The 25,941-nt window shown below is 43.7% G+C and overlaps 1 protein-coding gene across 7 annotated transcripts in view; it reads left to right on the plus strand.

Moving 5' to 3' along the window:
- The first annotated feature begins 743 nt into the window (after positions 1–743).
- The window catches only part of MLLT10 (MLLT10 histone lysine methyltransferase DOT1L cofactor), a 260,813-nt gene continuing 235,615 nt past the window's right edge, over positions 744–25,941 (plus strand). For 5 of the 7 annotated variants that reach the window (XM_090047304.1, XM_090047299.1, XM_090047302.1 and 2 more), the window contains exons 1-2: positions 11,257–11,698; positions 15,591–15,670. In XM_090047304.1, coding sequence (XP_089903430.1) covers positions 11,530–11,698; positions 15,591–15,670 — 249 coding nt within the window. In that variant the 5' untranslated portion in view covers positions 11,257–11,529. Of the gene's footprint in view, positions 890–11,256; positions 11,699–15,588; positions 15,671–25,941 lie in introns of those variants that run through there. The other 2 variants (XM_090047298.1, XM_090047303.1) reach the window with 2 other exon arrangements.

A 25,941-nucleotide genomic window follows, 5' to 3' on the forward strand; every position in this document is an offset into this window, starting at 1 on the left:
CAGAGGAACTTCGTCTCCAATTAGCTCCTGTTTCCTTTGCATCTTGGGTCCTTGGAAACCGGAGGCTGAAAATTCATCCCAGTTACTAAGACACAAGGATCATTTCAAATATTCATCGTATCAGCAAATCTGGTCATAATCAAATTAAAGCAAGGTTTGGGGGAGTACTGCCTGTATGGCTGGGTGCTAAACCCAGAGAGGATTACAAAGAAATCAGAAAAAGGGGCGCTTTTGAGTGGCTTAGAAGCACATCGAAAAATGCAAAACAATATTTCTGCCATGAAAGAGACACTTTGTAAACCCACCATTCCGTCTGATACTGCAGAGACCACCCCCCCCAGCTACCGTGGCAATTTCAACTTTATATCCAATATTTCTACACTATGCCTTTTTTATTTTTTAAAGCCCAAGGTATTACAGGCTGTGGTATATCGTGATGTAGATTGTACCTTTACACCAAATTCTCTTAGCTCTTTTTGCCTAAAGGAACACCACCGCTAAATTTAAACTTAAAAAAAAAATAAATATCCCAGGAGAAATGCTGATTTCTGTTTACTCGAACCAGAATGTAATGGCAAAGGCGACTGTATTTGCAGAGTTGCTGCAGAGTTGTAGGCCCTTTTCCTTTTGAAAGTTTAGACCTCCAATACCCTCGATTCTACTGGCAGAATTAGGATGGACTTGGAGGGTCCTAAACGTGACCATTCACTAAGGCGGGGGGCTACAGCTTGCAACAACGTGCTCGGCAACTTAATCTTACACTAAAAAGGGCAGAGAGCGAAAAAGAATGGAATACAAACTCTCCCGACATTTGTAGTCGCTTCCAAGGTGGATTGTGTATTTTAAAGCTGATGGGAACGTCTGGTTTTTGGAGCAAAAAGGAGAGAAGGTAAGTGTTTGTGCTTGTATCCGCCAGTTCGTGGAGAAGCAATGAAAGAACAAAGGGAACCACTTCTCCATTTGGACATTTTACATTTTCTTCCTCCATTTGCAGCTGATTGTGCCGGGCTGGGGCTGGACTCGCTTAACTTTGCCTCTAGGAGCTGGGTGGCAGGGCTCGGGTTTAAGAAATAATGAGAAAGTTACTGAGCAATTTAAATAAAAACATGTTTACTGGGAAGGAGCGTCCCAGCAGCCGCGCTGCTCCAGAAGTTGTTCATCATTTCAGGGGGAGCCAAAACTCCCCACATCGCCCTCCCTCCCCTCCCCCTCCCCCTCCCCGAGAGAAACGGAGCGGAGCGGAGCTCGTGGCAGTCTGGATCGGACCTTTCCCTAGAATTTCAGGGATCCCCAAGCCAGGACTATTGTTTCCGGCGCTCAAAAAAAATGACTAAAGACTGAATGAAAACGCGTCCCCAGTAATGAGCTCCGGCGTTCACTGGCGAGGTGGGAAAAAAGGAAGCAGGGGCGCAAAAATAAACATTCGCGCAATTATTTGCAAATCAAATAAATTGCAGCGAGGGGAGGGGGAGGGGGAGGTGTGTAAGTGTGTGTGCGCTTGTGTGGGGGTGGCAAACAAACAGCCCTCGCTGCAAAACGCACGTTTCCCCGGTCCGGGGGCTACGAGCCCCGGGGCCGGGCAGCAGCACAAAGAGCTGCCACGTTGGGTGGGGCAGCACTGGAGACGAGCCCCGTTCCCCCCACCGCGAGGCAGCCCCGCACCCTGCAGTCCCTCTCGTGGGGAGGGAGACACATGCTTGGTGTTTATCTTCCTCCCGGGGATGCGGGAAGCCGCCGCTCGTTGCCAGGCAAATGCAAGGCTTTGTCGGCGGGTGCTGCCCCGCACGGCCGGGCCGGGAGCCCTCCGCATGGGCGCCCACAGAACAATGTACGGCCGCCGCTTCCCCTCACGTGGGCGCCCAGCGCCGGGCTCCCGGCTGCTGACCTTTCACCCCCTCCCCTCTCCTCCCCTCCTCCCGCCGCTTCCTTTTGCCGCCCGGGCACTTTCTTACCCACAATTCCCCGCGCCGGCCGCGCTAGTGCCGAGCTCGATCCCCCCCACCCCAGCTCGGGGCCCCTTGCAGCGCCCGGGCCAGCGGGCACCCAGGAAGTGGCAGCCGGTCCCGACACCGGGCAGGCTCCCGGGAGGGCGGTGCGCTGGGGGTGGGATCTCCTCCTGGCCCCGCAGGGCTGGGGGCCCGAGCCGCCGCGGGGGAGCTGGGCGTGCGCACGTGGGCTTGGCAGCTTGTGAAGCATCGTGGCCCCGAGCCGCTGCGGAGCTGAGCAGACGTGCTGGAGCGCGTGTGATGGCATCCGGGGGGGCTCGGGGCACCCCTCGCGGGCGGCACAAAGCCTTCCCCGGAGCTCCTCGGACTCGGGCACGACGGGGCAGCAGGGTCCGGCCGAGGGGGCGGGGAGCGCAGCCAGACCCCCAGGCACTTGTGCTGCAGGAAACAGTGCGGGAGAAAACGCAAGTTTCAGCGGGAAAAAGGGGGTCCAGATGACTTTTAAAACAGGACGGAGCCGGTCGCCGCACCTGGAGAGCCCAAGTTGCTAAGTACTAGATTTAAATAACAAGTGGAGGGAGAGACTTTTTGACCCTTCCAGACTATAGCAGAAGAGGAGTTGAGGCCAGAGAGAGGGGCGTTGCTCAAATCAATTGAGAGGCATTATAGACTAACAGATATGTGTTTGGGCAAGGCAGGAGAGGATTTGCCTGTTGAATATTCTTGGCAAACGTTAATCTCTCGTGTGTTTTAAAAGTACCGTGTCAGGGGCTTTTAAGGAAATCGGTGAAAAAAATCAAATGTGTCATTAATCAAAACACCCAAATGTAAACATGTATGAGTTAAACCCTAACATTATGCAATTATTTAAATCAAGTCACGGTTTTCCTCTGACTGCGACCCCTCACCCCTCTGCGAGTAGCTTTGAGACCCCTCTCCCCCCCCCATCCTCTTGTCTTACTTTTCAATCGTTTTAAATTTTTGACCTGCCAGCTATGAACAGGGCTTTGGTGATAGAAACAAATTTTCAGGGACAAAAATATGCAGCAAGGTGAAAAGGATTCAAAATACAATGAATTCTAACCCTAGCCTTTGATTAAAAAAAAATTAAAAGCCCGTCTGTTTTGCTACATTTCAATAATCAGCTGCTCGAGTAGTAAGTGCTGCTTTGGGTCCCGTTTTTCGGGTTTTGTGGTAAATGCTTGAGCTACATACAAATTTGAAGCGAGGAAGAGGCTGATTAAAAATGTAATTACAAGTCAGTGAGCCCCTCCCCCCACACAAAAAAATCCACCAGGCAGGAAAAAAAGCCGAGCTGGAGTGAAGGGTGTTGATCAATAAGCAGAAATCCCAGGAAAAACAGTCGTTGCAGGTTTCACAGAAATAACACTTCGTTGCAGGCCAGGCTGCGGATGCAGCACCTAGTGGCCCGAGCTGCGGGAGAGGCCCGGGGAGGGCCCCGGCCTGCAGTGAGGAGGGGCGGCGGAGCGGGCCCGGCGCCGGGATCCCCTGGGTCTGGGCGGCTGCGGCGCGGGGAGAGCGGGCAGGAGGGTGCAGGCAGGCGGGGGGAGCCGGAAGGCATCAATGAACGAGCGGAACAGCAAGATTCAGGCGGGCGGCAGCTCGCGCCCGCCAAGCGCGGAAAAAGGGAATTAAGGTGACAGAGCGCTGGAATGGCCGGTGCCGGGGAGGGCTGGCCCCTCCGTCTCCCCTCCCCTTTGTGTCCTTTCTCGCGCTTCCCCCCCCCGTTTCCCTCTTTCTCCTGCCAATTTCTGCAGGGTGCGAGAGGGGAGCTGGGGGTCAGGGAGGAGAACAATGCTGAGCGGGCGGCTGTGCGCAGCACTGTCCCCTGAAGGGAAGAGGCGAGCACTGCAGCGGCGGGGCTGAATGCAGTGCTTCCTCCTCTCCTGCTGGCAGTGCTCATGGCATGCGAGGAAATGAGCAGGACCGCGGCCAGCTGGCAGAGGGTCAGTGGCAGCAAGTGGAGATGTCAGGATTCTTATAGGTCAGCCTAATTGGAATCCTGAACCCGGGATAGGCTCTGGAGAGCAGCTGGCCCTAGGCCAGCTAAGTAATCCCACTCATCCTCTAAACCCCTTTGCATTGAGGGTGGTAGAGTTTGAGGGTGAGTAGCTGGAGCAGTGCCTCTGTGGGTGCCCTCCACAGAAGGAGGGGCGAGCTGCTAGACTTACGTGTGGGGCTAGAGGGCTAGCGGAGCGCTCCAGGGAATGGGATGAGCTTGGGAAAGCTGCCGTAGGTGAGCAAAGGGCCGGTGAACATGGCCCGGCTGTCAGGCAGCAAGCGGAGCTGCAGAGAGGGCAGGCTGCCCCGGGGAAGGTGCCGCGAAGGAGCGGGTCGGGCGGGAGGAAGTGCAGCTCGGGCTCTTTTTCCTCCGGTCGCTCCCCATTGTTCGCAGGCCGCCTTCTTCGCGCTGTTTTCAGCTGCCGGCGCCGTCCTGCCATGTGAGGGAAGGAGAGCTTCTGCCGAGCAGCCTTTTCTTTTAGCTCCAGAGGCAGCGGGTTACGCCGCACACTAGTAGTCTCTGGCTCAGCGATTCAGGGGTTTCCAATAAGAACGCTAAATAAGTAGCGAGGACTACTTAAAAGGGCCATTCACTAAGGGGAGCTGCAGTGAGGCTGTACCTCACATGTTCCTTAAAAGGTAAATATCCCCCATAACACCGGATTCCTACATAACAGACCCTCTGTTTGCGGGTGGATTTTAGGGCAGGACCCCCCTTGGAGAACTGGGGAGAAACAACTTTCAGGATTACGGGATTTGGAATAATAAATCGAGGGAAATTAGTTCGGAAAATAAAACGTTTTAAAACTTTATTTTTAAAAATGAAGATAAATCTTGTCTTCGTTTTCACATAAGCAAAAAAACCCCAACTCCCCCTCCCCCAAAAAAAAACAACACAGAAGCCCGGGGCTTCTTGCAAATCCTGCTTACTTGATTAAAAAACATTTAAAAAGTCGTCCTTTTCGGGAAAAATATGCTCTGCTTGAATATGTTTTCCTTGAACCCAATTTCAAATTAAATGATCTTAGCAGGCCATCCAAACCTGAACTTTCCACTCGCTTGCACGGACAAGAGTTAACTAACTTGATACAAAAAAAATCTCCAACAAGTGCTGCTGTTCTTTTAAGCAAAAATCGCTTTTCCACATTGCTCTTTAGAGAGGAAAAAGAAAAGGTCTGGGGGCTGATACATTTATTAAGAGCAAAAATAATTTATAGATAAACTTCTAGTAAGTTTTGAAAATATGCCTTCTATAAAAGCAACATCTGGTTTTTGTGTATTATTTAACAAGGTTTGACGATTTATTTTAACAGATTAGCATGTATGTGTAATTAAATCTTGTTTTTCCACATCACCACTGAAATTTGAACTTTTGACAACAGTTCTAAGGACAAGACAAAGAAGTTAGCAGATTATTGTTTATGAAAAGCATCTAGTTGAAAATAATTCCTCACAACTGACACCCCTCAATTTGGAGCCACTTGCCATCATCATTGCTTCAAATAAAAATAAAGTGCTTTCTTTTTGCTATCCCTGTTCTTTTCCTCCTTATACATTTGTAACCTTTTGTAGAGTTTTACTAAATGTGCAATTCAGGGTAGATGGTAGAATGATTGGAAGACTTAAAATGCAAATAAACAGTACTTCACATGAAACTAACTGCTAATCATGGCATATATTAGCTTTAAGATAAGAAAAAAAATTAAGATTTCTGATCATTTTTCTCATGGAATATTTTAGAGTTTTTTTCTCAGTTGCTGCTTGATAACTTTTCTTTTGAATACAGATTGAGAGAGTGTCATCTGAAATTAAATTTAATGTGATCATATTGCTTTAGTAAACAATGCACATTGTGGAATGAAAATTGTCTTGTTGAAAGGACAGGATTTATAAATAGTTAAGGGAACATCATTTCTGGCCACTGTTCAATATTCCTTACATCGTATTTGTATGCAGTATATATTGACATATTTCATATATTTCTTTTCCCACAAAGGATCTTTGTATTTAATGGAGGAAATACCACAATATAAAAATTAGCCACATTCCAGCTCTGAAGTACCAGAGTAAGACTGACAAAAAGTGATCCAAGACTTGCGCACTTAATTTGCTAGGAATGTTAAGCTTCCCAAGATGCACCCTATGTGGTCAAGTTAGACTTTCACTGTTTTTTAATGGTTAAAAAAACATACATAGAACAAATGTGTGTATATTTACATGTATAAAACCAAAATTAGATAGCAACTAGCAGTGGGAACATAGCTCATTGATGGAAGGACTTTGTTATTGCATTTGGCAACCTCTTTCTTTCAGAGACACAATACAATTAATTAACATATTCTTGGGCGTGTTTTTGAGATTGGGAAGTGGTGGCCCCCTTGTTGAGAAGAAAACACTTTAAATAAAAAAGTAACATTGTTTTGTCCAAATGGTACTGGGAAAACCAGGCTAATATCATGTATACAGCCCATGAATGTGGTTCATTTACTCCAAGCTGCTTTAGCATATAACAAACTGACTTTTCTCTTTCCCACGCCCATAACCTTGAAACTGCATATTTGGATTTAATTAATATAAATCCATCTTAAAATAGTTTATATTTCAGATGCTTGGTGATAAATTCAATGTGCAATTTCTTATGTATCCTAGATATAGATTGAATTATTACACAGAAATAAAAGAAATCTCATCCTTAACATTACAATATTACAATACTGACCGCAATACAATAAACGTAAATGCAAGGTATTATTTTAGTGTAACAATGGTAATTAAGTAACTGGTACACAGGGGTATGCATCTACAAAGGGAATTTAAGAATGGGTTCTAGGGTAACTCCGTTTAGGCATTTATTTAAAAAATACAAAACAATTAATATATACCTCACAATAAATGTCAAACTTTACAGTGTATGGGAGTTTTCTCTAAAGAAAAGCTGTGCATTACAATTAAATCACATATATAGATTCCAGAGTTTACTAACCCAGCTTTTCAAGGATTAGCAGAGCATTAATATTCAGTATGGTTTGCTGGAAATTTATTTCAGGTTCTTTTGTAACATACTATAATTATCATTATTTTGACTTGACATGCATAAAAATGTGGTTAACATTTAGATGCTTTTTTAGTGTAGAGAATTATAAATTAACTGCTAAATTTAAATCTTTAACCTATATCACTTGGGGAATGTTAAATCTTTTAAAAGGAACTAATCACTGTGCTTAAATAATATCCTGTGCTACAATTCCTTTACTTAAAATTTGGTTTAAGATTGTTCATTCAAGGAAAACCCCCTTGCTTTATGTTTACAGTAAACCTCAGACTGAAATTACCATCTAAATGCCAACATCAGTAACAGAAGCAGTACTTGAAAACCACCTATTTCATCCTTTGCTGCTGGCTAAGTGGAATTTACCAAAAGTCCCCAAAGGTGATAGTGCAATTAAAACCAATAAAATGCATGTTTTAAAAGCAGTTGTTTTAAAGGAACAAAGAAAGAATACCACCATTTGAAATGATTAAAAACTATACTTAAGAAAACAGCACAATAAGTGTATGGGCATAATGTTCATGACATACATTCACCCAGTTTTACATGCTGTTACCTACACTTGCACTGTGTGTAAATGCATAGCATATAAACCTCTAGATAAAAGGTGAGTTAATCTTAAATATAAAACATTTAAATTATTTAACTGTTTGTATATTGTTGGAATTATATACTGATTTGATGTGTACTCAGACAGAAGGCAATATAAAATTATACTTTGTAGTGCTATAAACTTAAAAGAGTAAACATACAAAGACTACATTAATATTTGAAATATGGGTTCCTTAGATATGCTATGTCCCTTATAATTGAACATGGCTAGAAATAATTTGTTGGATCCAAGCCAATCTGCCATTTAAAACACACTATGTGCAAAGGTCAAAACACAAGTCACACACACTTTACATTGTGTAGAGTGACCATTTTGCTTTTTTTCTCTCTAGGATTAAGCAAATAACCATGATTAAAATTTATTTTGATTACAGCTATTCATGATGTTAACACATAACCAGAAGGCAAACAAATCTAATGTATTTTAAATAGATAAACATGAGCAATATTAACCTACATATTGAATGTCAGTAGGGTATTGTAATTCTCCATATTTTCAATTACATATGTTTAACTGTACCTCATATCCTTTTGCACATAGGTAAAGATGAAATCCCTTTAAACATGGGCTCAATTAGAAAATAAAGCAAAACACGCTAGGAAAGACTTGCCTTCTATAAAAATGTCAACTTCCCCATCCCAAAACCTTAGCTCCCAGCTTCAATTAATAGTTTTCAGTATAGCATCAATGATAAATGTATTTCTTCACTTTTTTCTACTAGTCTTCAAATATTAATCTCTGAGAAATCTTTTGAATATTGCACCTGATTTAATTGTTCATATTTCTCTGTCAATGAAACATCAGGGGCTCTGCTTTTACTCCTTAAGCACAAGATGCATTTTTGTGTTTTTCTTCAAGATGTTTTGTAAGATGTAAAGCACATACTCTCACCATTAATATTTAAATGTTTACAAGAAACTGTTAACTGGTGATAAAAGTGCAAGTTGAGTACTTCTTATATTTTGTCAAAGAATCTGGGGTGCAGCACAATACTACATTTAATACATTAATTTATTTAACGTTTTCTTTAGGAATATTTTAAATATTTTTTAAACAATGGCCAATTTGAAGTACAATTCACATTAAAACATTGCCTAAACAATTTGAGTTATCATCTAAAATGTAAGGAATACAAAATATGTATAATCTTGTATTGTACCCCTTTCTCATAATTTTACTTTGTTAAATTCCATTATTTTACAGATATTTTAAAAGAAAACAATGATATCTACTCCTTGCCCACATTATTCATACTCATGAGCATTCATACTCATTGAATTATATTTCCTTCTAATTGTTTTAATCCCATATATATCACTATAAGAAGGACTGGCTCCTTTTTCTAAAATAATATTGGCCTTCTGGATCATGTCAGTGCTTATTAAATACTACAATCATAAAACATATATGGTACAAGATTTGACTTTCTGATTCCATAGCTGCTACAAGCATAGCACTTGCCATATTTATTTTGTGGTAATGCATTTCTTTTCCTACTTTGCATTTCAAAGGTCTCCTCCAAATGATTTTTTTTACAGAACTATCAAGAGGTTATCTAAATTTTGCCATCAAATATTAGAGGCTAGCATAAGGTAGTCATCATGGAGTCTCCTTCAGTATATTCATTCCATCAAAAGAACTAACCTACAGTCCATTAGAAATAAAGCAAATGTTTTATTAAATAATTCAGTGCATTAAGACTTGTCTGCTTTTCTAGGGAAGCAAAGTTTCAGATTGATCAGTGCTGAGTTGGCATCTGTTAGGCATAAATATATTTTTATTTGAAATATGTGAAATAGTTAAAAAGATAGTCTGGATACTTTGATGAAATTATGACAGTTGTTACAATCTGATTATCTTTTGTGATAGCTTTCAGTTGTATGAAGGGACAAATCCTGGACTAACTAATATTACATGGAGAAAGATCTAAGAATTGCAACAGATATTTTCAGAGAAGAAATTACAAAATAAATATGTTGATAGCCTTATCAAGAAAGTCTTTTGAAATTGTTGATAAACCGCTTCTAATTTTTAGTTACAGTGTGTTTAACAGGCATGACTATTTTATCCCCCAAACCATAGTAAAATTTGCTATAGATATTTGTGTTTTTATAGGGGATCTATTTTCCAATGTTACCTGCCAGGGAAACCTAGGAGAGATGTGTTCTTATACTGTGATTTTATTCTTGTCAGGGCTAACAAAATCATTGAGAATGCCTTTTAAATTAGATGTCATCTTCCTGACAGGAATGAAGAGGGGCTAGAACATTGTTTCTATCAGCTTCAAATAATTTGTGGGTTTTAGAACATAAGGATATTAATTGCTTCATTCCCATACAAAATAATTGCCATGCACCTGCAATTTCCAAAGGATTTTACAATTCCAAAATGCAATAAAAGTAGTCTTACAAGTAGGTTGTGCACTGTGAAGCGTTCTACCTTTTAATTCTCATTCTAGCTTGAGATGTTTTGTTGTTGTTGCTGTTTTGTTTTTTTGGGATGGGACTCACTGGGTGATTTTACACAAACTGATACATATTACCTTCCAAATCTTGTGTGGGTTCATCATCTTAAGAACAACACCAGGGCCAACACCATATGCTCTTATGAAGGAATTTCAGAATGTCAGGGACTCAAATGTTAATTCAGTCTGTTATGTTAATCAAAACATTTGACTAGGCCCTGTCTATGTGGGAAGCAACTCTCCTCACTCCCTTCCCTCTCTCTCCCTCCAATTTTCTCTTCCTCTAGCTAAATCATTTCACTTAAAACTTTCAAGGAGAGAGAGAGCAACCTTGACCTCACACATCCTGCAGACTCCGAGGTCTCTAGGGGGCTGCAATGGGGCACCCCCTCCCCCCTCTCTCTCCCACCCACGTCACAGCTCCTCACACGCCCGCACACATGTGCCGAGAGCTGCTCGTTTGTCACTGAGCCGGGGACAAAACGCGGCCGAGCCCACCGCGTCCAGGCAGCTAGCGCAGTCCGCGCTGCCACGAGGCCGCCTGGCGAGCACAGCCCCGCTCGCCGCCCCTTCTAGCGCATCCCTGCCCGTCCGGCCTCCAAGTCAGACCAAAGGAAAAGAAACCGGGCGGGCGAGGGAGCAACCTTGGGCGCGGCGGCGTTACCTGCTCACAATGGAGGGCTGAGCGCCGGGGACTTCCCCTGGCTTTATTTTTGCACGCCCAGCAGAGCAGCGCCGGGCTTGTAGTGCGATCGGCTCCCGCCCCCTGCTCGGGAGGCCGCGTGCTGCCAGCCTGGGCCCCGGGCGGGGCCGCTCGCGCTGGGCTTTCCTTTTGGGGCAGTGCGGGGCGAGGCCCGGAGCCTGCTCGGGCGGGGAAGGGGGGGAATGATGTGCGAGGCATCCCCGCTCCCCCGCGGCCATGGCCCAGTCACATGGGTGTCGCGCGGCCCTGGCTGCACAGCTCGGGGCGGGGGCGCCGCCCGCCGGGCCGGGCCGGGCAGGACCGGGCCGGGGGCTGCACACTCAGCCCAAGTGGGACGGGTCGCGGGGGCGGCGCTGAGCGCTCGGGGCCGGGCCGGGCCGCGGCTCCCGCTGCATGGGCGGCCCATGAGCCCCCGCGAGCAGGCCCGGCCGCGGCCTGCTCGACAGGCAGGTGCAGTGCGCCTGCGCGCGGCCCGGCCCGGCTCGGCCTGCCTGCCTGCCGTGCGCTGCGCTGTGCCGCCGCCGGGCGCCCCTCTGCGCGGGCGCGACTGCCGCAGCCCGGGCGGGGCGAGAAGAGCCGCGGAGCCGGCGGCCATGGGTCCTCGATCGTCACCGTGGCGGCGGCGGTGGCGGCGGCGGCGGAGCGCTTGAGGGGCAGAGCCCGGCCGGCCGGCGGGGGGAGGGCGGCAGCAGGGCCCGGGTGCGCGTTGCTGACGGTGTTTTTAACCCCTAGATGGTCTCTAGCGAGCCGCCGCTGCTGCCGGTGTCACTGGAGGGCGAGTTTTCCAATAGCATGAAGGAGATGATCGGCGGCTGCTGCGTGTGCTCCGACGAGAGGGGTTGGGCCGAGAACCCGCTCGTCTACTGCGACGGCCACGGCTGCAATGTCGCAGTGCATCAAGGTGAGCGAGCGCGGGCTACCTCCTGCCCCGCTTACCTCGCCGTGACCCGCCCGTTCCCGCTGCTCCCCCACTGCTTCCCCAGCGGGTGTCTGCAGGGCCGCCCCCCGCCCTGCTTCCTCCACCGCAACTTGTGACTGCCCAGCGCACCCTTCCCCTCCCCTCCGTCCCGGGCTCCTCTGCCTCCCTGCGTGTGGGAACTGGTGGAGGGAAGCCAAGAGACGGGAAGGCAGGCCGGCTGTCATGTGATTGCTCCCGCTTTCCCTGTCATGTCGTTTGGCTGCGGGTGCCCGGGACATGCCGAGACTTCCTGTTGGGTGGTTTGGGCGGGGGAGGGGAGGGTTGTTGGTATTAATCACCCGGCCCACATTTGTTTCTAGCCCTGGAGAAGGTTGGGTGGTGTCCAGCTCAAAACTGATGGGCATAGTGGGTATGCCTGGGACTGCCTGTTTGTTGCCAGCAAGCTGTTGTTTGTTTGTTTTTTTGAGGAGGAAAGTACATGCTGTTTGTGGTATTTCCACCCAGGCTAGCAAAAAACCCCCGTGGGCTTTATTTTGGTTGCAGAAACAAGGAACAGCAATGGCAGTTGGTAGTTTATCCTGTGCAGCTCCAGAGTGAGCCCTGTGGCTGCTGTTCAACTTGTTTTAATGCGGTTAACTCATTGGAGAGAAGTTAGTTCTGTTTGGAGCTCATTAGTGTATACAACTAACACACATGAGGGATGACAGTATTTTTGCCATGCCAAAGGAAGCTGTCCATTCCTGTGCTATGCTACCTGAGAAGCAGTTCAAAGCTGTAACCTATTGATAATTGGCGGTTAGTTGCAAGAGATGCACCTGGTTTTGTGAGGTGGGGAGAAATCTTCGTAACATGAAAGCAGGGGACAATCCAGAGAGAGTGAAAAACAAAGTTATTCTTAGCAAAGAATTCTTAGTGGCAGAGCTGAAAGGGGTGGACTAGCATCTACATAATGACTCTGCTTTCAAATCGGTGATGCCTTGTCTTGAGCAGAGTTCATATTGAAAGAGACAGTCCAAGCTGGACATAGTTGAAGGTGGCTGGGCTGATGGCAGGGATTTGTTTTCCGTTTTAGTAAATCAGGCTTAGTGAAAGCAGGATAAGAACATAAGTGTTCACTTTCAGGAGGAGGATTCAGTTATTTATATCTAAGCTTAAAAATCATACCTATGTCAACATCCTTTAAGCTTCATTAGCGTTGACACCTTTGGGAATACTAGTGTTTTGGGGATGACACCGTGAGCAGGGTTATGCAGTAAAGCATTCAGAATGATGGTAGCAACCAACTTCAGTGCTTGGAGTCTCAATGCTTCTAATTCCAGTAGAGCTGTTGGTATTATCAAATACAAGAAAGCTTGTGTTTATCAAAAATCCTCCTAATATAGAAAGTGACTCGAAGTTAGATGCAACTATTTTACCCAAACCTACAGATATGCCAGTTCAGGAATATAAACTCATGATCCTATATTTTTCTGAGGTTAAATAGTATTGTTGTGGTTACACAAAAGGAAGAATTATTGATTTGGATGTACTGTATTAAACCTATGACACTTTGAGTGGATGTTACTGAGACAGCTTGGAAGCTGGCATTATAAAACTGGTAGGGGAACTGGTGGTACATTAGCATAGGCAGACGTTTTGTTGCCACAGACTGTTTTTGTTTTGGTAGGTGCTTGTATATTTCCCATTACTTTTGGGCTGAAATTATTCATACTTATTAGTCTAAGGAAAATATCCTTATTCTGAGAGTTTGGTTAAAATTGTTTGGCTGCCTTTGAAATCTAACAACAGCTTCTGTCTCTTGGATGCATACTTTTTTCTTTTACTAGTTCAAAAAAAGCTATACAATTTGCTTCTGATTTAATGCACGGAATGTAAGAACTAACATTTTTAAAGAAACTTTATAGAAATAACAAAGGTGTAAGCATAAGGAAGTCTTGCACAATGCATAAAAACAACCTGGTAATCTGTGGAAGTAAGAAGTGTGGTGTTAAAAATTCACCTGTATTTTTTAATTTGTAAATGTTCTCTCTCAGAAATATAATGTAAGGTGTGCCGTTTTTAAGGTTTTGTCTAACTGCTAGATCTCTACCTGAGTTGCCAGACTTCTCCCTGAATTGCTTCATACCGTAAGATCTATTTTTATAGAATCTGTTGCCAGTTTCAAATTGTAAGCACAGCAAGGTAACTTCAGCAGCAAGATTGTAAACTTTATTGAGTATACCTTTGGATGACACTGTGTGTTTTTCTTTGCCTGCTTTGGTTGAATTTAGGATAATTAAGTGTGATGTATTTTTTATGGTAATCATACCTTTTTTGCATATGCAAACAAAAAAAGTGACAAGAGATGGTTCCATTTGTGAATGCTTGAAAAGCGCAAGTGACATTTGGAAGACTGATTCTTTGTTTGAATATGAATAATTATGGAAAATAATTTGTTGGAATTTTTTATGGAGTGGGAACTTGATGCTATCTATATCATCATACAACTTTCATGTTTTATAGAACTATCCCTACAATGTTTTCTTTTACATTCAAATATAGTGCTAAAACTAGATAGTGTTTATGAGTTTGTAGTACTCCTTTCTTCCATATCCTCTTTTCTGTTAACTTTATAGGGGGGAGGAGGTGTATGTGGTGGTGGGGGGGTATGTGGAGTTTTTTCATCACTTAATTTTATTTGACTACACACTTAGAAATAGAAACAAACTGTCACTTTTTCTTTGAACAAAGTGCAGAGCTAGGGGGAATGTAAAACTGCATTTGAGATTTGAAATTGACTTTCTACAAGTTACAAATATTGTGGTTTCCACAGGAACTATTAGGCTACCTTGCCTGTATGAAGACATGAAACCTGTACAAATACTGAAATGTGTATATACTCGAAGTTCAAAAGGGCACAGCTAATGGTGCTATGAGATTCATTACTCAGCCTTTTCTGATCTGTACATTTAAAACACAAACCATAGTATTGAATTACTTTATATTACTATTGTGCTTAAAAGTTCTTATTATGGCCCTGCCTTATTGTAAGCTGTATAGAGTCAGGCCACAATTCCACAGGGTAATACAGGCAGCAAGACCTATATATTCACATGGAACCACACTGAAGTCAAACCCTGCATAGATATACAGGGGGTCACATGAGCTTGATCTCTGTGAAGAGCCAGGATCATATCCTTCTATCAAGCATTTGTTTGTACGTGTGCACACATATACAAAAGTTATCTGTAAGCCGACCAATAACTTGGACTGTATTGTAGCAATAAACAACTTTTATCAATTTAGTTTCAGGATGCATTTGCAATTCTGTTTGCATTTTTAGATCAACTTTTTTTGTATTTAGTTTAATATGAGTAGCTCATGCTTATTGCATTATTCATCAAGTGTAAGAAAATTTAACTGACTGGAATTTTTGTGACAAAACTAAAATTTCCAGTGATGTTTTATTTTCAGTGTGATTTTTTTTTTTTTTTTAATCTTTAAAATACTTAACTTATGACAGATGTTTGTTATTGTAAAGCTGTCTTTTATTTGGTTATCCTAGTAAATTAAATAACAAAACAGATTGCACATAAAACATCTGCTGTATTTGAACAATTACTGTTTTTTCTCAGAATGTAATGTAAACTGTAGTTTGTTTTGCTTAAATATTTTGCATAAATTTAAGGGATGAGTAGGTTTTATTTGATCTCTAGCCTGAGAATAGTTTTGGTACTATTTCAGAAGTAACATGAATTGCACGTAGAAGTAAACTTACTTTTTTGTAAGATACTTTGGGATTGATTATTGAACAAATACTGTATCAGAGCTAGATATCATCATTGTACTGTGGTACCCTTACAGTTGTTGAGATATTTTATCTTTTTCAAAACAGCTTGCTATGGAATTGTGCAAGTACCCACTGGACCTTGGTTTTGCAGGAAGTGTGAGTCTCAGGAAAGAGCAGCCAGAGTGGTAAGTGCTTTGCTTATTAAATATGTTAGTTTCAGTGTTTGTATGGATAACTCTCTACCCAAGCACCATAGTAGTAATACAAAATGGCTGAGCCTTGTTCATTGAACTTTATAATATAGCTCTTTAGTTAATTGGATGCCAAATGGAAATATGGTTCTCTTAAAGATATGTTGGCTTCATCCCTGGCATGTTTTTGGTTTTTGTAATTGAATTTCCCTGGTTTCTCTTTTTTATTATGTAAAAGGACCCCCACAAGTAGAGGAAACCAATTGCTATCAGCTTTGCTAAATGAACACATTGGAACAAATAGTATTATCTTTAATCTTTGTATAGGAATATTTGGGATTGTAAGAACAAGTTAACAAAAAATGTCAGCTAAGAAAGTGAGAGAGCATTTAGTTGCTAGGTCTCCTTTAACTTTGGAATTAAAACTTTGCTGGTGTTGATCCTTTAACATATGAAACTGATTTAAAGAGTATTTTATCTCCTCTTCCTTTCCAAATTTACAAGGTAAAACTGAACTGTGCAGATAATCTTCCTGTTAACAGAACAAAAATGCTTCTTACTTAAGCATACTGCTCAGTCACATGCAACTCTTTACAAATATTTTCTGAAGAAAAGTTCTCTGTAGTTGAAGTCACACTGCATGTGTCTAGGTGATTGTTTTCAATGGAAATGTCACACTTGGCACTCATTGTCATATTTTATTGATAATCTCAGAAGAGGACATGGGCTGAAGTATCAGGGAGACTGAATCTTCTTTTCGCTTACTGGAATTGTTCAGGTCAAAAAACAAAAGGATATATGATAGGGTAGTTTTGGGGTGTCTACATCTTTGCTGGTTTTCTTGTATCATTAAATTGGGATGTCAAAGATGCAGCCCAAAGGGCTCTTGGAATGGCTGGGAATTTAGGGGTGGGTGAGTGAAGTTGGGAATCTGATTACATTTGAGGCATGGAGCTCTATTGGAGACAAGTTTTGACTGTGTGGGCCAGGATAGAATAGTGTAGTAGTGATGGCTGTGATTAATCTCCACTGCCCACTGAACTGATATTGCTACCTGCCCTACTGCTGGAGGTGGGTCCAGATCTGCACCAGGGCACCAAATGAGTTTGACATCCCTGTTTTAGATAAGTTGATAGTCTCTGAGACCAAATTTCTCATCTGTCATCACATGGACACAATGTTCACTTAAAGTATTTACTACTATCCTGTTTCTGTGTAGAAGCCAAATACCATAAAATATGGTACTATGAATTCTCAGGGGAGTGAATTTGGCAGAGGACTGTAGGAACCTTGTCTCCTCCCTGCTTTCCTTTCTGCTTCTTACTAACTTGCTTGTAATACATTTCAGAGTTCTTTAGTAGGTTGTCTTTGCTTTTCCTTTCTAAAGCAGTTACCTGTCAGTCGGGTGGCAAGAGGAACAGCAGAATGAAAGTGTTATCTTATTTTCATATTGGTGCCATGTTTGGAGCATGACTGTTGCTATGCAGTTTTTCTTTGTTGTTCTTGGTAGTGAAGGATGTGGCAAACAGCAAAAAATCCATTTTCTTCCTGTGTCTTTCCCTTGAACAGAGGGCATTTGGCCTAGCAAAAGCATCAGCACTATAAAACTTCCAAAAATCTCATGCTGATTGTGATACACCTGCAGATTTCAGTGTTGTGTGCAATAGCACACATGAAAACCTACATGGAAAAAAAAGAAGTGGAAAGAGTGATGTTTTTGAGTGTGAGGGGGGAATGTGTCAGTAGGATTTGGAGTTTTATTTCCTAGGCCAGCAAAGACAAGGATGTTACAGGGTACTAAGCTCTGCGAGAGAGTGGTGCACCCAAGTTTCAGTGATTCCATCTGACTGACTGAAAGAGGAAACTGTCCTATATTTCTTGACTAGAGGTTAACTGACTTATAGGCCCATTTTGGAAACTGGACCTGCATTATAACTTGGTCTTTAAACACAGTACCGGGTGCAAATGCTTGAGTCTATGCACACGTGAGGGTCAAATTTAGTTCCTCTGGCTGCATATTTATCCAGAAATAAAATATGAGTTAAACTGGTTACATTATATTGAGGAAACCTCCAATTATTTGTTCCTTGCTACTTTTCTTTTGAAAAGGACAGATACGTTTAATAGTATTAAAGTCTAGGCATATGTTTTCCCATTGATGCATGGTTGATTTACATAGTTAACTGCCATAATACTAACGAGGCAAATAAAATTTGATTTGATGTGAGACTGGATTTCATTGTTGTGTACTAAAGTTTTTTTTCTTGCTATAGCACTTGTGAGAAATTAGGTAATTGCTTGGTGTGTGGAGGTAAATATTTCTTGCACTTTGTTCATAATTTTAATATACGTATATTTTTAAAGCAAATGAACATAGTTCTTTTCTCTTACTCTCTTTGCATTAGCTGCATATTCTTGAAATGGGTACCATGTCCTTGTACATGCAGCATTGCACCCTAGTCTTGACTAGGCATCTGGGTATGGATGCAACTAGTTTAATACACTTGCTCAACATTATCTGAAGTATGAGACATCTTGCTTAAGCTCTCCTTATTACCAATCTTTAAAACAGATAGCTTGAGGAAGAAGCAAGAAAGTGGGTGAAGTTGGTATTATCTGCTTTTGTGTCTTCAGGAGTTTAACTTATACTACTACTTGTTAGTTCAAAAATGGTGTTTTCTCTTATTACTGTTACATGTCAGCCTTTTACTGGATGATACTAGTCCAAGAATAGATTTTATTACTTTATTTTCATTATATATATATCAAAGATGAAACTAATGCAACAATACATTTTTGGTATTTAAAACCTTTTAGAACTTGGCCAGGGCTCTAGGCCTTGTTTCCTCTCTCTTCCATCATTGGCTTCCTTTCTTTGGTTTTTTAAATTGCTTATAGAAATTCAAATAATTCATTTTTTTAGCTTGAAAATTTTCAGTGCAATAACCTTTCAGTTATTGTAATATGTAAGTTTCCAAACACTTCAGTAATTTTTTTTAAGTTTTGAAGGGACAATTTGTATTAAAAATTGGACACTGGTATCTTAGAACTTACCTACTGTTGTTATAGGATCATAGGAAAGTAGAGCTGGAAGGGACTTCACAAGGTCATCTACTCCAACCTGCTGCTTATGGCAGGAGCATTTCTGACTAAACTATTGCAGCTAAATGTCTGTCCAGTCTGTTCTTGAAAACTTCCAAGGATGAAAATTCCACAGTTTCTCTAGGTAGCCTGTTCCAATGCTTGACTACCCTCATACTTACAAAGTTCCTCCTAATATCCAACCTAAATTTCCCCTGCTGAAGCTTGAGGCCACTGTCCCCTATGGCCACAGAGGCAGGACCTATAATACTTACAGTATTGTTAGCATGGGCCACTGATGCCACCTGAGTCGGGGGGGGGGGACACGTGCCCCCCCCCCCCAGTGACCAGTAAGCAATGGCGGGGTGGGTCCCCCCACGACCAATCTCACCAACTGGGGAGAGTCCCTCTGTGACCAATTGCGCTGATCAGGAAGTGGCTGCGGCTCTCCCAGAAGCTCCACTCCCCAGCTGGTACTTGCAGGGGGGGCACCAGCACTCCCGCCTGCCCCTGGCTTTCGCCTAAATGGGGAGCATGACCTGTCATGGGGTGCACCAGCATTCTCAGGTGTATGTGCATCCCTGTGCACCCCCTATGCGTCTCCACTGATGGTTAGTAATACTAAGCTACTATAACAAATTATACAGAAGTAACTTTTCTTTTTAGAGAAAATTGACTGAAATTGTTCTCTTGAAGTGGAAAAAGCTTTCAAGCAACAGTAAAAGCCATCTTTTTAACAAATGAGAGAGAAAATATATAACTGTGAAACCACAAGTTGCCAAAGGGTTTCAGCATTTATATCTGAAACTGCTAACTTAAAAAAAATAATTAACTTGAATTGATGCTGTCCTTCTTAAACTTTAGGGCTACATAGATTAATGAAAGCTTTATGTATATGCAGCTAGTTACCAGTGGAGGGATGTGTTTATAAAACTATACCTAGGCTTGGTGTCTGAAATATCTGCTTTGCCTTTTAAGGTCCTTTGGATTGAGCATTGCCAAGTTCCTTGCCCACCAGGTGTCCACTTTTCCTGCAAAATACCCTGCAGGATACATTTGAGTGGCAGCTGTTCTCTTTGCATAACCCAAGTAGCAGAAAGGGGATAAAGCAGAATAAAGAACCTGTTTCTAACTAGTAGTTATGGCTCCTTAACCTTCTTGCCATTTGACTGAAAAGGATATAAACTATCCAGAAGGCAGATCACTTTGAGTGGTATAGAGGTATACCCTATCACAGTGCCGAACAGTAGTATACTAAGACACTTCGCACATGCTCCACACACACTGTCTCCTGATCTGGAAGTAGCATACTCATTATATGTGCAGTGCTTCATGGACACTGGTAACCTCTCTAGTGCTGAATTAAAGTAGTTATGCTACTTCTGGTTTGGAAGGAAACAATTGTCACCCTTATTGAATGGCATAGATAAACACTTAGGGTGAGACTGATTGATTGTCCATGAAAGGCATTAGGCCGGTGTTGGCTAGCATTGCCAAGAATGAAAGATACTTGTATGAATAGGGATCTACCAAATTCACACTTTTTGCCAAAACTGTGAATTTGATTGATTCCGCTTGAAAAAGTCTTGTCCCTGCAAAACAGCTGGAAAATAGGTGGGGAGGGAGGAAGGATAAAAATGGAGCTGCAAACAGAGGTGGGAAGCCTAGGTATCCTAAAGCATAGGGAGAGGGGAGAGATTTTTTGCAGCAGACTGTCCTGCCCTCCCTGGAGATGGGCGAATGTCCATCTGTCCATCTTCAGGAAGAGGCAGGAGGGCTTCCCCCCACCCCATGCATAGGTGTAGGGAGAAAATATCCAGGGGTGGGAGCTGAGCATGTGTGCATGCATGCATGCACATTCCCCCAGCAGCTAAGTCTGTTGTGGGGAAGGGGCGGGGGGGGCAGATTGAGGCCCCCATGGTGAGGGAGGGAGTGGGGCAGAAGTCTTTGGTTATAAGATGGATAGGATTCACACCTGTAGGAGCTTAATAAACATAAACCAACATTTTTGCATTGGACATGGAAACTTTTTGAAAGCTCACCTAGTTATGGAGCACAAGTGGAATATGTTACTTGAGATGCTTACGTTTAAGTAAACTTACTGGATAGGATGTTTCAAATAATCTTAAAGCAGGGGTGAGCAAAATCTGGCCTGTAGGCCAGAGGCTGAGTCTCCATGGAGACCCCAGCAGCAGCTGCACTGTGATAGCCCAAGACTGGGGTTACTATGGAGACTGGCCCCAACTATACTGGCAGGGTACACAGCAGGGCAGTGGGCTTCTCTGGAGCTGGTGGGATCTTGCAACAGGGGCAGCTTGTTTTGGAGCTAGGGCAGAGCCATGATCTGCAGCTTGGTCTGGGCAGGCTGCATGTCACGGCTTTGCCCCAGCTCCTTGCAGCAGTGCCACCCTGGTCTGGAGCAGGGGCAGAGCCATTATCTGCAGCCTGCACATCTCTGCTTGGAGCGTGCAGGCTGCAAATTTGCAGCTCTGCCCTGGCCCCGATCAAGTTGCCCCTAATGTGTGCCCTGCCATCGTGACTGGGGCCGGTCTCTATGGCAACCCCAGCTTTGCACTACAGCTGGGATCTCCATGAAGACTGGCTCTAGCCATGTGAGCAGAGGCTTCTGGGAAGTGGGTCCTGGGTCCTGGCTGGATCTGCCATTTTGCCCACCCCTGCCTGAAAGTGTAGTCCCAAATTGAAAGTCCCAGCAATAATCCAGTTGCAAAGAGACAAAAGCTTCTGTCTGTTTGACTATCTAGAAAAAGCTGAAGAATCCATTTGCATACCCAAACTGCACAGTTGCTTCTTTTTTGTGTTTAAAAGAGAGAGAGAGAGGTGTTTTTCAAGTAGCTGATGCTCTTTAATTTTTTTGGTCTTTTCTCTTAATCTACGATTGCATATAGGAGGTAGATCTCATTCAGCATTTTCCCCTCAAATTTCAATAAAGTATTTATCATTCAGATTCCTGAAACATCTAGCATGACTTCCAAAGCCCAGTCTTACTTCCATGTAAGGCTAAGTTTAGCAATGTATTTCCCCAATGAACTTGCAACAATAACAGTGTTGCTCTGATTCTGTGAATGAGACCTGGGTGTTCTGTAGAACCTTTTTTCTCTAATTACCTTATATACATACCGATTAAGGGATGTGACAAAATATCATCCTCCAATATCATATATTTTGGATACTTAGAGAAGAAAAAGAAAGGAGTACTCGCACACAGATAAGCCTGTTCTTGCCAGGGTCTATAAATATGTCATTACAAACAAATGAATGATAGATTTAATAGAATCTGCATTTTTGTTTGATCTTTGTCTGCTGTCAGACAAAGATTCTTGGGAAAGGAAACCAGATACTGACATACTCCAAGTATGAAAAGCAGGTTGATTACCTGACATATTGTAGTTTTCTTTTAAAAGTTAGTTGCCAGCTAAAGGACATCTCAATCACTTTTAACCAGGAAAAGGGGAGTACAGATGGAACGGTTGTTCACAAGTTTGTCAGTGTCAAGAGGATTATTTGAACTTGATGCTGAAAGTAGATTCATGAGAGTTGTCAGCATTTTTTTGCCCTAGTCAAGATTCCAGCAATCCCCTTGGTAGCTGTACTCTATTTATAAGTAATGTTACCCAGTGATGATCCCAGGGAGGGTTTCCTTAGTGACTAAAGACCTTTGTGGCTCCCAATGATTTTTCACTGCTGTTCTTTAAGTCCTCGCATATCCTTTCTGACTCATGACTCATAGAGGACTGGAATCTTGTGGTGTTTCCAGCTCACTGCTTGCAGGCATCGTAACTGGAGCACTATATGGTTATCTAACCCTTTGCACACCCGTCCTCATTTTAAAAGTTTGTATAGACAAGCACTGCTATTTATGAGGCTGTTTGACAAAAGTGGAATATGGTCATTGTGAGGATTTTTGAAAGTTACCTTAAAATTTGAGTGCTATAGCAGGAAGAGTTGGGAGTTATTCTGTGTGAGAGGCTGCCATATTTCCTACAAGTGGTATAACCAATGAAGTGTAGGGTTAAGCAGATTAGATAGTAATCTTTTTCACTGGGGCCTACTTAAGAGGCAGCAGTTTGAATTGAATAAATCCCATTCATCCTAGTGAGCAAATAAGGAGCAATATTTTGAGGATCTGTGGTTGCAGTATCTATCAGGAGGCAGGAGTTCAGGAATAAGGATGGAACACACCAGTATGAAAGGAGGGAAAAGGAGATTTAAAGGTGCAGATATCTGGGGTTTGGGTGGAAGGTTAAGGTGAAAGCACAATAGAATAGTTTCAAAACACAAGTGGTATATAGAAAGAAGCATAGTAACAGTAGCAGTCTTGTGAATGTCTTCTAGTATTGCTGGATCTCTTGGATGATCCAAAATAGGCAGAATGAGTGGGTTTTCCAATGCAGGCCCCTAATAGCATGTGTCTCAGGCTGGACTATAGTACTCCAGTTGAGCAGGGAGCAGAACACACCCCTTTCACAATCCCACACTGTGCTGCAAGGAGACGTAGACTGACTCCGAGTAGTCTGGGTCAGTGCACAGGGCAGCTCTGATTGGCTGCTGCCATCTGCTGCTAGGAAGACTGAGGAAGTCTGCAGAGCATGCTGAGGTGTGTGCATTAGGGGCCTTCTAGCTGTGTAATGTCACCACTGCACGCTGTCTGCTGTTCAGGGTAAAATCATTCCAGTGTCTGTTAGGCATCTCTGGGTAAGTTTCTCTACCAAGAGCACAAACTCGGGAAATTTCTCCCAAAATATTTGAATGTGCATATATAGCACTGTTGTTAGACCTGTTATGCTACCTGCCTATGGACTCTTGGGCTCAGTCTTTTTAACCATTGGTGCTAAACCTTTTGGCCCTGCAGTCCAAATGAGTGGGGCAGGACTGGTCGATGGGCCAGATTGAGCACTGGGGCATAAAACTAGCTCCTCTTTACCCTGAGTGCCAGGATTGGGTTCCTGGTTCAGCATGTCAGGATGGGGTCCTGGGGGTTGTTGCCACCCCTTTCTAGCCCAGCCTGACTACAAAGCTGTCCTTTAACCTCTGTTCTGCTGGCTGCCCATGCTGGGATTGATCCCTGGTGGCCTGGAACTCCTCCTCCTCCTTCCCCCAGCCTGCCAGGATTGGGTCTTGGGGGTCTGGAGCTACCACCCCCTAGCCCCCAGTGTGCTGGGTCCCCGTTCAAGCCCCTGAATGCCAGGGATCTGGTGTACCTGGTCTGCCTAGCCCTGTGTGCTAGGGTCAGGTGATTGATCCAGCCCTCAGGGCGTAGGGTTCTGTTAATAGGGTGCCATCCCCAGGTGTGGCCGTAAGCCTCTGGAGGCTCACAAAATTCCCTTTTTGCCCTGCTCACTCTGGAAACAGTCTTTCCTTCACTTGCCTGCTATGTCTTGATGCTGTTTATGGTTATAAAAGGAAGGCTGCCCCAGGGCTTCCCAGATCTGGTCTTGCTCTAAGGAACACCTGGTGGTTGTGGTCCTTTGCCTTAAGGGCTTCATTGCATGGCTCCATACCTCCTTTCCACCATGCCCTATGCTTCACAGATTCTGAGTTACCTATTGGGTGGGACACTTGTCCCTTTGTTTCCAGGCCACTCCAGACCTTCCTTCCTTTGTTGGGGTTTTAGCTTTCCTGGCTTCTGCCTCTCTACTCTGGCTAGTCCTGCAGCCCAGGCCCACTGTTCTAAGCCTGTCTTCTGGGTCCCAGCCCCCACTTTCCCTTGAACTTGCCCTCAGCAGAGCCCAAGACAGTCATGTGCCCATGGGCACTAATGGGATTTCTGAACCACCCCTCTAGTCCCAAACCTAAGCCACTAGTCTTAACACAAAAATGAAGACCACTTGCCTGCTTAACAAGTGTCTCTTTCTCTCTAGGTAGCTCTTTTTTGTTCCCAGGCCTGCAGAGCTGCTTTCTTTCAGCTTTCTTTTCAGATTCGGGGGCCCTGCCATGCTGTCAGGAGCTCTGCACTCTGTGACACTGGGGGCTGGCCTTCTTGACTGGCCAGATTCCCGGGCTTATCTAGCTCTGGCCTGAGTCCTCTTCTGGTCATGTGAGGCCCCAGTGAGCTGACCTGACTACAAGGCTGTCCTTCAGCCCCTGTTCTGGTGGCTGCCCATGCTGTAAAGACTCCATCCTTAAAGGGGCTGCACCACTCTCCAGTACCATAGAGTCATAGATTGTAAGGGTCTGGAAAGGGACCTTGGGGGATCATTGGGTTCAGCCCTCTGCACCAGGGAGGAAAGACAACTGGGGTCAGGTGACCTAAGCAAGATGACCATCCAGTCTCCTCTTGAAGATTTTCAGGGTAGATGACTGCACTGCTTCTGGAGGGAGCTTATTCCACAGTCTGGACATTCTAATTGTGAAGAAGTTTTTCCTAATGTTGAGTCTGAGATGATCTTCCAGGAGTTTGTGGTCTTCACTCCTGATTTTGTCCAAGGGTGCCCTGGTGAGCAGTTACAGGTTCCCTGTGGGTTCATAAATTTGGCAGTAGGGGAGCAGTGCCATATCTTTCCTGCTGCCAAATTTCTGGACCTCTGGGGAGTCCCGTGGATCAGGTGACCTGGTGTCATGGGCTGGATCTGGCCTCCGGGCTGGGGCTTGAGCACCCCTCTGTTTACTTGTTGGCATTATTAAAATAAACTTATTTATTGCTTGCTTCCTTGCACTCTGCAAACCACTGGTTTCTGATGAGTCGGTTTTGGAAATCTGACTTCTCATGTATGTGCTTACAAGAGTCTTCTCTGTATAACCAATGGATGGCATTGAAACTAGCAACCAAGCAGCCCCAGTTGCTACAAAGGAGTTATGTGTCCTCAAAGAGTTTATATGTTAGCAGAAGTAGCTGCATCTGGTCTGTAAATACTCTTTTCTTCTGTTAAAAAGTGTGGGAAGTAGGTGGTAAGGCTAAAAGGAGTGGAATGTTGTGGCAGTAGCTTCTGCTGTGCAAAGGGTTACCCAAAGAGATGAAACCGATTTAAAAAAAAAAAAAGACAGTAAAATAGAGTGGTATGCTGAACAAGGGATGGAACTAAGATTTAAAGAGAAGAAGGAAAGGCAGGCTTAGAGAAAAATGTGTGAAGAAGAGGGCTGTAATATTGTTCTTATTTAGATAGTTGAGAAATTTAAGAGATCCTAAATTTTACTAACCTTCCCAACCCAATATATGAGAGGAATTG

Source organism: Crocodylus siamensis, chromosome 5 (genome assembly GCF_052110815.1).
Source record: "Crocodylus siamensis isolate JL-2025a chromosome 5, ASM5211081v1, whole genome shotgun sequence".
NCBI classification, from domain to species: domain Eukaryota; kingdom Metazoa; phylum Chordata; order Crocodylia; family Crocodylidae; genus Crocodylus; species Crocodylus siamensis.